We start from the raw sequence: 12,197 nt of genomic DNA on the forward strand, positions 1-12,197 counted from the left end.
GTGATTATACGTATGTTACCTTGAACTGTACATATAATGTTACTTTAACTGTCTATGAATATAGACACGCCAACACACGTGTGATGCATCCCTGGCATCATATACAAAGCATGTTTCGCTTGCAAAAGAACAGCTTTATACTGCAGTGTCTTCTCTATCGGCGAAAAACAGACACACTTCAGCAAATATACTTTTTAAAACTGACATTTACAATTTAAACAGTTACTCAGTACTTGAGTAGTCTTCCAATCTCTTGATCCATACTGGTCCATATTCTTTGATTCCTGGTCAAAAAGATGACGTTCAGCCTCATAGACTTGCTTTACTCTCCAAATCCAGTTGAATCCAGTTAAATGCCTACTTTAGATCTCAGATCGATATACTATTCAATATACTATTAAACCAGTAACAAATATAAGTGGCAAGAATGTGTATTTACTTATTAAGAAAATTGGAATCAACATCCATTTCTCTTCATCCTTGCTATCAGTGCTGTTACAGACTCTTGCCACTTACACATTGTGAAGAGATTCTGGAGTGAACAATGGTTATATATTTTAGAAATGTGGGTGCACCATAGTGACCTTGTTTTCCACACAAAGGCTGAGAAAAAAGAAAAAAAGATTTGTGTCTCTTTTTTTGATTGTTTGGGACTAGTTAAAGACTTTGTTGTTGTTTTGGACATGATTGGACTGGAGAGTTTGCTGAAACCCTGTCTACTGTTATAATCTATCTTTTGGGTACCATGCCAAGATACACACATGCTGTATGGAACATAGCTTCTAAAACCATTGAAAATGAGCTGCTAGACTGTATGATCATGAGTAATTGTTGATGATTTTCAACGTCCTATTTTGGGGCTACACTAACACTTTATTAAATAGTAGAATATAACAGAAGTCAAATGTGATTTTGTTTAAACCTATTTTGTCTAACCCAAACAAAATCTTATATCACAATCTTCTATGGACTACTGACAGTTATTCCAAAAGGTCCACCTTCACCGGTCTTGTAAGTATCATAGCATTAAGTAATATGTAGTACGTACTGTACATAAAAAAAACAACATTTTTTCACCTTTGCAACACGTTTTTCCAATTTTGTTGGTTTTACTTGCTCAGCCAGCCCAAGGCCTAAGTTTAAATGAGGTAAGAAAGAATATATAGACAACATGCAACACCATAATTATAATCAACAAATACATAAACAAGTTGTTTGTTTCCATTTTTATTTAATCTCGCTTAATTCCATCCAAAGAATTAGCTCTTTCTCCAAAGCAATGTGCACTTTTAGAGAAAAGGCTTACACTTTCTCAACAATCTAAAGTTATCTTTATGCTGTGCTTTTGGGAAATTTCAGCATAAGAATTAAAGGGAGAGACAGGTTTGATGGTAGACTTTGACTGCACAATTCTACAAAACATTTTACAGATGGGTCACTGCAGTGTTTATAACATTTTTATGCTGTCGTAATATTTTTTGTATAATACCACACATTTGTTGCAAAAAAATATAATAATGTGCAATTATAGAATTGGATCACCTTATACACACTCTTAAGACCTTGTTTTTTGATTGATGCATCAGATCAAGGAGTACAAGAACATTATACTCAGTACTTCCAACATGGGTTAAACAGGTTTACATTTAAAGGCAACATTTACATACATTCAGTGATTAAAAAACAAAAACAAAAAACGACTATCCATATCCACTGAAACATTAAAGAAAAAAGAAGCATGACGTGTATTAATAAAACCTCTAAAATAGCTAAATGAAACACTACCACATTTGTGTTGACAGTGAATAAGAACTGCACAGTTAACAAAGCTAGAACAGCTTTGGCTTGCTTTGAAATAACCTACAGAACCTATGTAAATATCATGCATTGTTTTAATGGAAGAAAGCCACAAAAGGTGGCAGTACAGGAACAGATAGATAAACTGTGTTGATTACATTCAGGGTGGACTTGATGTCCCTTAGATAAATTACCTTATTTTTAGTCTAGTTTCAGAATAGACTGTTATTAGAATATTCTAATATGCTATGGCTACTCCTTCAAGCGTTTGCATTCTAACTCTCTACAGAAGCAGAAAATCTTGCACTGAAGCAGACATAATTAGGTCTCACATTATAGTTCATTAGTCTAATTGTTGAAACTTCCTCTGGTGACGTTTCCTAGGGCAATTTCTGACAGGAAACATTTGTATACTGATAAAAACTTTCTCTCAGTAAGACTGTGGAAGACCAGTGAGGAAATTGCACCTTGGTAGACCCCAAGTCTAGAGAGTTTTTATTTTGCCTTAAAACTGGGTGAGACTGATGGTACTGTGCTCATAATGGAGGTCAATAGTTGTTAATTTTTATTTTTACATCAAAACGCCCCTGGTAGCGATCTTTGTCACTGTACAGTATGTTCTCACCGTACACTTTGCACTCAATACGTATCTCTTGGTTCATTGTAATGTTTACGAACTGAATGGCCACCAAAGGTTGTAGGTAGTGTGGGTGCAGAAGCTTGCCATAGTAAGGATAATACTGAAGAGGGAATCCTCCACCAATTCCATAGTATTCCACTTGCCCAAGCAATTCTTCATCTTCTTTTTTCTACAAATGTTTAAGAGATTACAATATGAAATCCATTTTACTATTTACCAAATCCCACACATTAGTATACTGTACTGTATATAGTATATACAGGTGGTACTGTATATACAGTATATCACCTGAATGCCACCACATATTTTTAAATGCTTCTTAAACTATGTCACAAGGCAGTTGAACACACTTGGAATTGCTAACCACCTCACATACAAGGGCTCACAGATGCCAAAAATTGACCCTAGCTGTAATTGTCTTTATAATGACAATTTCATTGTCTCTAGATATGTATTTCTTAGTCAGGGATGACTCTGGCTCCCCTAATGGCAGAGTAAATGCTTTATTTTTGTACCACACATTACAAATGTGATGATGTTTAAAAATCAAATGAAATATCAAACATAATGACTTCCTTTTAGAAACTTACAAGTATGCTGGTTATTTGTAAACTGTTGGATACCAGCAAAGGATTTTACTTACCTTACTTGTGCAGTGAAGAGGTATCAAATTAGGTTGAACTTTAGACTTGACCTCTTCTGGGACACTGTCGTTGGACTGTGGTGGCTAAAAAAAAGTCAAAGTGTAAATGACCAGCCCAATATATGGGTTGTACAATGAAACTGAAACACTGCCAATTTAGTGTTGGAGGGTTCATGGTTAAATTTGACCAGCCTGGTGGCCAATCTTTAATGATGCACATTCCATCACTAAGAGTGTGAAGGTGTAATTAGCAGAGTAATAGCACAGTTTTGCTTAAAATATTGCAATACACATGACATTATAGGTGGCATATTAGAGTTCAAAAGAGGACAAATTGTTGGTGGACGTCTTGCTGGCAAATCTGTGACCAAGACAGCAAGTCTTTGTAATGTATCAAGACACATGGTATTCAGGGTAGTGCACCTCAACTCTCCTGTTTCCACCAAAACTATTCCTCAGGAGCTCCACAGGGTCAACGTACACAGCCGGGCTGCCAAAGCCAAACCTTTGGTCACTTACGCCAATGCCAAACATCAGTTTCAATGGTACCAGCAGCAAAAATCTTGGGCTGTGGACAATGTGAAACATGCATTGTTCTTTAATGAGTCCACCTTCACTGTCTTTCCCACATCTGGGTGGATCAGTGATGGTTTGGGCTGCAATATCATGGCATTTCCTAGGCCTCATACTTGTGCTAGATGGGCGCGTCACTTTCAAGGACTACCAAACCATTCTGGAGGAATGCACCCAATGGTTCAGACATTGTGTCCTGAAGACGGTGCCTTGTATCAGGATGATAATGCACCAATACACACAGCAAGACTGGTGACAGAGTAAAGTTGAACATCTTCCATTGCCTGCACAGTCACCAGATCCAAATATTATTGAGCCACTTTAGGGTGTTTTGGAGGAGCGAGTCAGGAAATGTTTTCCTCAACCAGCATCACATATAGTGACCTGGTCTGGACCAAAATACTGGTATTTTGCCGGAAGAATGGCTCAAAATCCCTCTGGCCACTGTGCAGGAATTGTATCTGTCATTCCCAAGATGAACTGATGCTGTATTGGCCGCAAAAGGTGGCATACTAATGAAATTATTGTGGTCTAAACCAGGTGTTTCAGTTTATTATCCAAGCCCTGTATATGCAATATAAACCCGATACCAAAAAAGTTGGGACACTGTACTAATTGTGAATAAAAACAGAATAAAATGAAGTGGGAGTCTCAAATTTCATAATTTTATTCAGAATAGAATATGGATAACATCTCAAATGTTGAAAGTAAGACATTTTGAAATGTCATGCCAAATATTGGCTCATTTTGGATTTCATGAGAGCTGCACATTCCAAAAAAGTTGGGACAGGTAGCAATAAGAGGCCGGAAAAGTTAAATGTACATATAAGAATCACAATTTGCAACTTATTAGGTCAATTGGCAGCATGATTGCGTATAAAAATAGTCTCTCAGAGTGGCAGTGTCTCCCAGAAGTCAAGAAAGGCAGAGGATCACCAATTCCCCCAATGCTGTGGCGAAAAATATCAGAAAGGAGTATTGCAGAGAAAAATTGCAAAGCATTTGAAGTTATTATCATCTACAGTGCATAATATCATCCAAAGATTCAGAGAATCTAAAACAATCTATTCGAGTAATGGTCAAAGCCGGAAAACCATACTGGAAACCTGTGATTTTCGGGCCCTAAGACGAAACTGCATCACATACAGGAATGCTACTGTAATGGAAATCACAACATGGGCTCAGGAATACTTCCAAAAAACATTGTCAGTGAACACAACCCACTGTGCAGCCGTTGTCGGCTTAAACTCTATAGGTCAAAAAGAAGCCATCTCTAAACATGATCCGGAAGCGCTGGTGTTTTCTCTGGGCCAAGGCTCATTTAAAATGGACTGTGGCAAAGTGGAAAACTGTTCTGTGGTCAGACGAATCAAAATTCTTTTTGGGAAACTGGGACGCCATGTCATCAGGACTAAAGAGGACAAGGACAACCCGAGTTTTTTTATCAGCTCACAGTTCAGAAGCCTGCATCTTTGATGGTATGGGGTTGCATGAGTGTGTGTGGCATGGACAGCTTACACATCTGGAAAGGCACCATCAATGCTGAAAGGTATAGCCAAGTTCTAGAACAACATATGCTCCCATCCAGATGTCGTCTCTTTTAGGGAAGACCTTGCATTTTCCAACATGACAACGCCAGACCACATACTGCATCAATTACAACATCATGGCTGCATAGGAGAAGGATCGGGGTACTGAAATGGCCAGGCTGAAGTCCAGATATTTCACCCATAGAAAACATTTGGCGCATCATAAAGAGGAAGATGTGACAAAGAAGACCTGAGACAGTTGAACAACTAGAAGCCTGTATTAGACAAGAATGGGACAACATTCCTATTCCTAAACTTGACAACGAGACGTTTGCAGACTGTTATAGAAAGAAAAGGGGATTCCAACTTATTTTCCCCTTAAAATTATAAATTTTTTCAGTTTAAACATTTAATATGTCATCTATATTCAATTCTGAATAAAATATTGAAATTTGAAACTTTCACATCATTGCATACTGTTTTTATTCACAAACAGTGTCCCAACTGTATTGGAATTGGATTTATATATATATATAAAATGTATGTATTATTCATGAGCCTCTAGGATGTGCCTTGGCTTTAGTATTTAATTTTTAAAGTTTTATGGATAATTTTACATTAAAATAAATGTAACATTATGAAAATTCAGCATACACACCTTTGGTCTAAAATTTACAATCCTATTAAGTTTGATAATCAGACAGGGTTTTCCATCACTGAATCCAAAATACTGATCCTCAGTGCCTGAGCAAGGCCCAAGTAGATCCTTTCGGAATCGACATGCCTTTCTAATACCTATTTCACTTTCCAGATCTCCTCTGTTCTTATAGCCATCAGGTTGCTCTACATGGAAAAAGATAAAATTATAAAAAGTGAGAGAGAGAGAAAGAGAGAGAAAGAAAGAAAGAAAGAAACAAGAACAGTCAACAATACACCAATATTGGAATTAATAAGGCACTGCATCATGTACTGTATGCTATGCCTACATGCCTTTTTTGTTAACAGGCTGTTAACGCAGAGCTGAAATGCCCTTCTCATTATCTCTGGAGATTTTATTCATGCACCCCCATCCTCCAGTCTACCTACACTTACCCAGTATGTTTCATGCCACACCAGAGACAATAAAACACTGGATTAATTTTATGCCAACTTTAAGAATGCTTAAACTGCAACACCCCTCACCCCTTGGGAAGATCAGATCGCAATCTGGTTCATCTCCTACCTGTGTACAAACCCCTTGTATGCAGGTAACCGGCTGTTGCCCACACAGTAAGGCCATCGTCTGATGAGACCAGTGAGGCTTTGAAAGACTGTTTTGATACAACTGTGTGGGAGGAACTGTGTGATCCACATGGGGACGATATTGACAGCTTAACAGACTGTATAACGGATTATATTAACCTAATGTATTAGGAATGCACAGTGTTTTCCCAACAAGTCATGTATTAACTCTTGATATAAAGACTCTCCTTAAAGAGAAAAAGAGGGTTTTTAAATCAGGAAATGAGGAGGAGCTGAAAACTGTGCAGAGAGAACTGAGAAAGAAGATCAGGGAAGGAAAGGCATGCTACAAGAAAAAGATAGAGGATAAGCTGCAGCGGAATAATGTTAGCGGTGTGTGGAAGGGGCTCAAAACTATCACTGGTCACAAGAAGTCCAGCTCTCAGGTGAAGGGCGACCAGAAGTGGGTAAATGATACGAATTTATTCTTTAACAGATTCCATCAGCTAACCACCCCTGCCCCATCTAATCCCCCCTGCTGTAACCACCCATCTCCTCTTTCTCTGCGTGAATCTCAGCTCTTAGTCAATCAATTGTTGGTGGATCCTCATCAATGGATCCACTTCAGTTTGCCTATCAGCCTGGCATTGAAGTGGAAGACGCTGTCATCTTCCTCCTAAATAGGACTCTTTCACACCTGGAAGAGGCTGGAAGCACAGTGAGAGTCATGTTCTTTGACTTCTCTAGTGCTTTTAACAGCATCCAACCTGCGCTTCTGAGGTAAGAGCTGGAGTACATGGGAGTGGACCGTCATCTGGCTTCCTGGATTCTGGATTACCTCACAAACCGACCACAGTATGCAAGGACTCATGACTGTGAGTCAGAAATGAGTGTCTGCAACACTGGAGCCCCACAGGGAACGTACTGGCTCCCTTCCTTTTCACAATCTACAGTGCAAACTTCATGTTCAGCTCAGCAACTTGTCACCTGCAAAAGTCCTCTGACGACGTCAGTCTGATTGCAGAGGATGATGACAGGGACTGATTCAGAACTTAGTGGATTGGTGCCAACAGAACTGCCTTCAGCTAAATGCCGGGAAGACAAAAGAACTAGTGGTGGACTTCCGCAGGCACAAACATACTTCTTTCTCACCAGTGAACATTTAGGGAAAGGACAGAGAAGTGGACTCGTATAAAAACCTGGATGTTCATCTGAACAGCAAACTGGACTGGACAGACAACACAGATGCTATGACTCTTTTTGTTAAGGAGACTAAGGTCTTTTGGAGTTCAGGGAGCACTACTGAAGACTTTTTTTGACTCAGTGGTTAGGTCAGCCATATTCTATGGAGTAGTCTGTTGGTGCAGCAGCATCTCTACTGCAGACAGGAAGAGATTCGACAAACTTATTAAGAAGGCTCAGTTCTGGTGATTCCCCTGAATACTGTACAGGAGGTGGGAGAAAGGAGGATGGTAGCTAAGCTATCATCATTGCTGAAGAATGAGTCTCATCCCCTGTATGAACCAGTTACATCTCAGAGCAGCTCCTTCAGCGACAAACTGTTACATCCCAAGTGTCTGAAGGTCTTTTCACCCTGCTGCTGCTCTGTACAGTCAGAGCTACTCCCAGTGAATCAGTCTCCATATTCCACACAGTTGTATACCGCTATATAATGTTACAATATCTGAATTTTAATTTTTACAATTATTACAATATCTTAAATATGACATTACAATACTATCTTACAATACCAATATCTTATCTTAGATTTGGGTGCAATAGCAACTGTGCAATAACACCATTTGAAACTGCAACATTACCCTAGTGCAATTCATTGCAACAGAACTGTGCAATAACATTTTAAACTGTGCACTACTGGCAATAGCGACTTTTTAAACTGTGCAATATTACCCCTGTGCAATTTGTTGAAACTAGTGCAATTTGTTTGTTTGGAAGTGCAATTATTGTTTTTTCTTTACTTTTTCTCTTTAAATTTATACACTGTTCTATTCCTATTTTATTATTTGAACAATTTCTTTTTCGCTGCTGTAACAAAGAAATTTTCCCGCTGTGGGACGATTACAGGGATATCCTATCTTATCTGAACATGTTTATTCTGAAACATATTCAGAGTTCTGACCTCTGCCATCAACAAGGCATTTTTGCCTAGAGAACTGCCCTCACTGGTTATTTTCTCTTTTTCAGACCACTGAAAATGCTTTGTAAACTCTAGAGATGGTTGTGCATGAAAATCTTACACCAACCCCCCCTGGCACCAACAACCATTACATGTTTAAAGTCAATTAAATCACCTTGCTTCCCCATTCTGGTGCTCGTTAACCTTAAGCCTAGACAATCCTTCCAGTATAGTAGATTATAACAAAATATAATTTAAATAAAAAATAAAGGCTAAAATACCTCCACAGTCTTCAAACTTCAGTTGATCACGCTGGATTTCATCATTATAAGCCTGCAGAAACGTTTTTATAGATTTTGTGGTTTTCAAATATGTAGATGGATCATTCACGGTGAAGAATATCTCTGCTTTCTCCGAACGTGGAGAGTGAGTAAGTCCTGCACACCAGTAACATTAAAATGAAAAACTGTAAAAACTGTATATGTATGGCTGTCATAAACATAATTTAATTTCCACAATTTAAGTTTGACAAAAGATTACTGAAAACCCAGAGCTTGTGCTATATTTTTTATGTAACATTTATTATATGACCACCATCTTAGAATAAAGATTGATTAAATCTATACAGTTTTAATATGCATTAGAAGTAAAACACCAGAGTGTTACCTAATAAGAAAACAATCTTTTGTAAGGGAGATTTGTTACACCTCATGGTATACCTGAATCCTGTTGTCTCCTGAATATGACTGCGTGTGTGAGTGCGAACCAATTTATGCAACCAATCAGGGGACAGGCCCATAAAGTATAAACATAATATTTGGATGAAAATCCTTTGCAGTGAGCCTGAAGTCTGGAACCCATGGACATGAAGGTCAGGTTTTTATTGTAGTTACCTTCAGTTGCTGCTTGTTTGTGTATCTTTCTGGCCTTCAGTTTAGTGTTCAGTACATGAAAAGCATGTTCTATTCGATCAAGAGCACTCACATGGACTTATTCACACCAGTGTATGGTACAAATATTTGAAAAAATCAGCAGTGTAACATAACTGGTAGCTGGCAGTGGACTTTTTGTATGCTTACATTTGTTTATGCATGTTTCAAACCCTTAAAGCCTGTCCTGATTTGAGATAAAGATGAAGCTACCGTTTCAGAAGACTAAATGTGGGGAATGCAATGCACTGACACAGAAGAGCTTTTACCTGGAGGAGTAATTCTGTCCTGCCAGGTGGGTTTGTAGCTACTCAAGGTAAGAAGAAGTGCCTGGATGGTGCCAATGAAGATTCCAGCCAGGAAGCCATAAAAGATGACATAGAACAAGAGGATTTTTGCTGTCAGGAGACAGACAAACAGGAACAGTTTGTAAGAACAGACCAAGACACAGGATTTTATTACTGTCACTATATTTATTTTGGCAATTAATATTGTACATGTCACTTCACTCTAGTCCTTTTAAAAATCTAAAATGGAAGGATGTGTGAAATCACACAATTGCTTCGCTTTTTGGATTTTTGATAACAGTGGTAAAAATCAGCATATGGTGCTACATTTTTAAACCCTGGGAATCATAAATTCATGTTCCATATAGAAAGGTTATGTGCTTCCACACACACATAACCTTTCTATACCTTCCAACTGTGACTGTATAAACAAGGTATAAATTATACAACATAAATTTTACTTTAAAAGAAAATACATTTATTCTATTTTTGACAGATACTTGTTAGTATAACATAGGTAATGTACCATTTAGTGAGTTGATAAAACATTTGTTACAAGTGCGACACAGTGCTGGGTTTATGATGATGTTTGCTTTTTTTCCATTAAAAATATAATATGACAAGAACAAAATAACTTTCATGTAGTGTACTGGTTTGTTTACTGTGTGAGAAAACCCACCAAGCACGGGGAGAACATGCAAATCCCATGCATACAGACCCCAGGTGGGAATCGAACCCGGACCCTGGAGGTGCAAGGCAACATTGCTAACCACTAAGCCACCATTTACGCAACCAAGTTTTGTCCATTAGGACATTAAATTTTATTTCAAACTGGGGTCTGTATGCATGGAATTTGCATGTTCTTCCTGTGCTTGCTGGGTTTTCTCCCACAGTCCCAAAACATGCAGATTAGGCTTACTGCCATTTCCAAGTTGCCTGTAGTGTGTGAATGAGCGTGCGAGTGTGTGTGTCGTGAGATGGATTGGCACCCTGTCCAGAGTGTACATCGCCTCATGCTCTCCTGGGATAGACTCCAGGTCCCCTGTGACCCTGTATACAGGATAAAACGGTATAAACTATGATTATAAATTTACACAACCACTCTCTGACTTAATGGGTTATGAGACTGAACTCAGAATTGACCGATCATGTTGTAACTCATGGTTCATAAGGAGCTATCATCATTCAATATCATAAAAAAGTAAAGTTGACGTCATCATGGTTTTATCCACTCTGTCGTCAGCTTAACAACAGGCAGCACAAAGTAATCAATGAGCTGCTATAGTTGGATGCGGGATGACCGCTGGTGAAATATTAGATGAGCAGTTTGAATCCCAACACCCCAAAGAGTAGGCCTTTCACCTTGAGTCACCTTGGACAATGATGCATTTTTAACCCCTACCATGCAACGACATAAGAATGAAACATTTGATATCAACATTTTCAAATGCACTATAGTATGCTTGGTTTGACATATTTGCTGAGCTGTTATAATCAGTGAGGCCATGTTTTAAGTCTTTATCAAATAAAGGAGGAAGACTCAACTTAAGGCTGCTTGTAATAACCTCAACCACTCTTTCTTACAAAAGTGACATGACTGTCTTCCTGACAGCCTAATAACAGCATGATCTTCACTTCACTACGTCATGATCCTTTATGACCTTTCTACCTGCATCATCAAAGACATCGCGTTATAAACACTGCATATAAATGTCAAACTGTAATGTGCTGTTGAAGAAAAATATTAACACAGATAAATAAATAGGTAATATCTTTCAGTTGCGCGCTGAGGTGTGGGGACATGTGAGAAAAGATATGAAGGTATCCATTTTAAGCGAGATTGTTACTTTTCTTCATTTAGGTCGGTAATGTGTGCACACACAGCTCGTGGCTGGAGCGCGTCATGCGTTTGCTGCAAAGTCAAATCTAACAGGTTGCGTCGTGACCAGACAGCAGACAGCCAGACGGCACCCGGACCCGGTGGAAAGCAGACGCTCGGGGAAATAAAAAACAAAACAAAACAAACAAGCACACACACACACAGTGAAACATTTCTACGCAAAGAAGCCTTACACTTTCCTAAATATCTACATATATTCTTACCCCAACTGCCACCGGTGCGTCCCAGAAACTCCCTCGTATCGGAATTCCACATAAACTTCTTCCATCCTCCGTCACCTTTATTCTGAGCAGGCATTTTATCTTCTATGGAGCTACTGCTCTGAATGTCCCCTTCCCTGATTAAATCACCACAACGCCCTTGATGAAGCCTCACCACCCCAAAGACACAGAGCGGTACCCGGGTCTCCGCAAGGTGCCCTGTGCGTTTTATCCGTCACGGCGCGGAGACACGCCCACAGCTCCCCACGCGCATCCACACAGCCGCTGTCCAATCAGAGAGAAAAAGTTCCACCTATGCAACATTTACGTGGAGGATCCAG

The 12,197-nt window shown here is 39.0% G+C and overlaps 1 protein-coding gene across 1 annotated transcript; it reads right to left on the reverse strand.

Moving 5' to 3' along the window:
• Positions 1–1,225: 1,225 nt before the first annotated feature.
• Positions 1,226–12,197, reverse strand: atp1b1b (ATPase Na+/K+ transporting subunit beta 1b). The gene is made up of 6 exons (XM_053476552.1): positions 11,860–12,197; positions 9,739–9,867; positions 8,822–8,977; positions 5,841–6,025; positions 3,081–3,164; positions 1,226–2,606 (listed from the first exon to the last, which is right to left on the reverse strand). Exons 1-6 carry the CDS (start codon positions 11,951–11,953, stop codon positions 2,346–2,348), a joined length of 909 nt encoding a protein of 302 aa, XP_053332527.1. The 5' UTR covers positions 11,954–12,197; the 3' UTR covers positions 1,226–2,345.

Source organism: Clarias gariepinus, chromosome 18 (genome assembly GCF_024256425.1).
Source record: "Clarias gariepinus isolate MV-2021 ecotype Netherlands chromosome 18, CGAR_prim_01v2, whole genome shotgun sequence".
Taxonomy (NCBI): Eukaryota; Metazoa; Chordata; class Actinopteri; order Siluriformes; family Clariidae; genus Clarias; species Clarias gariepinus.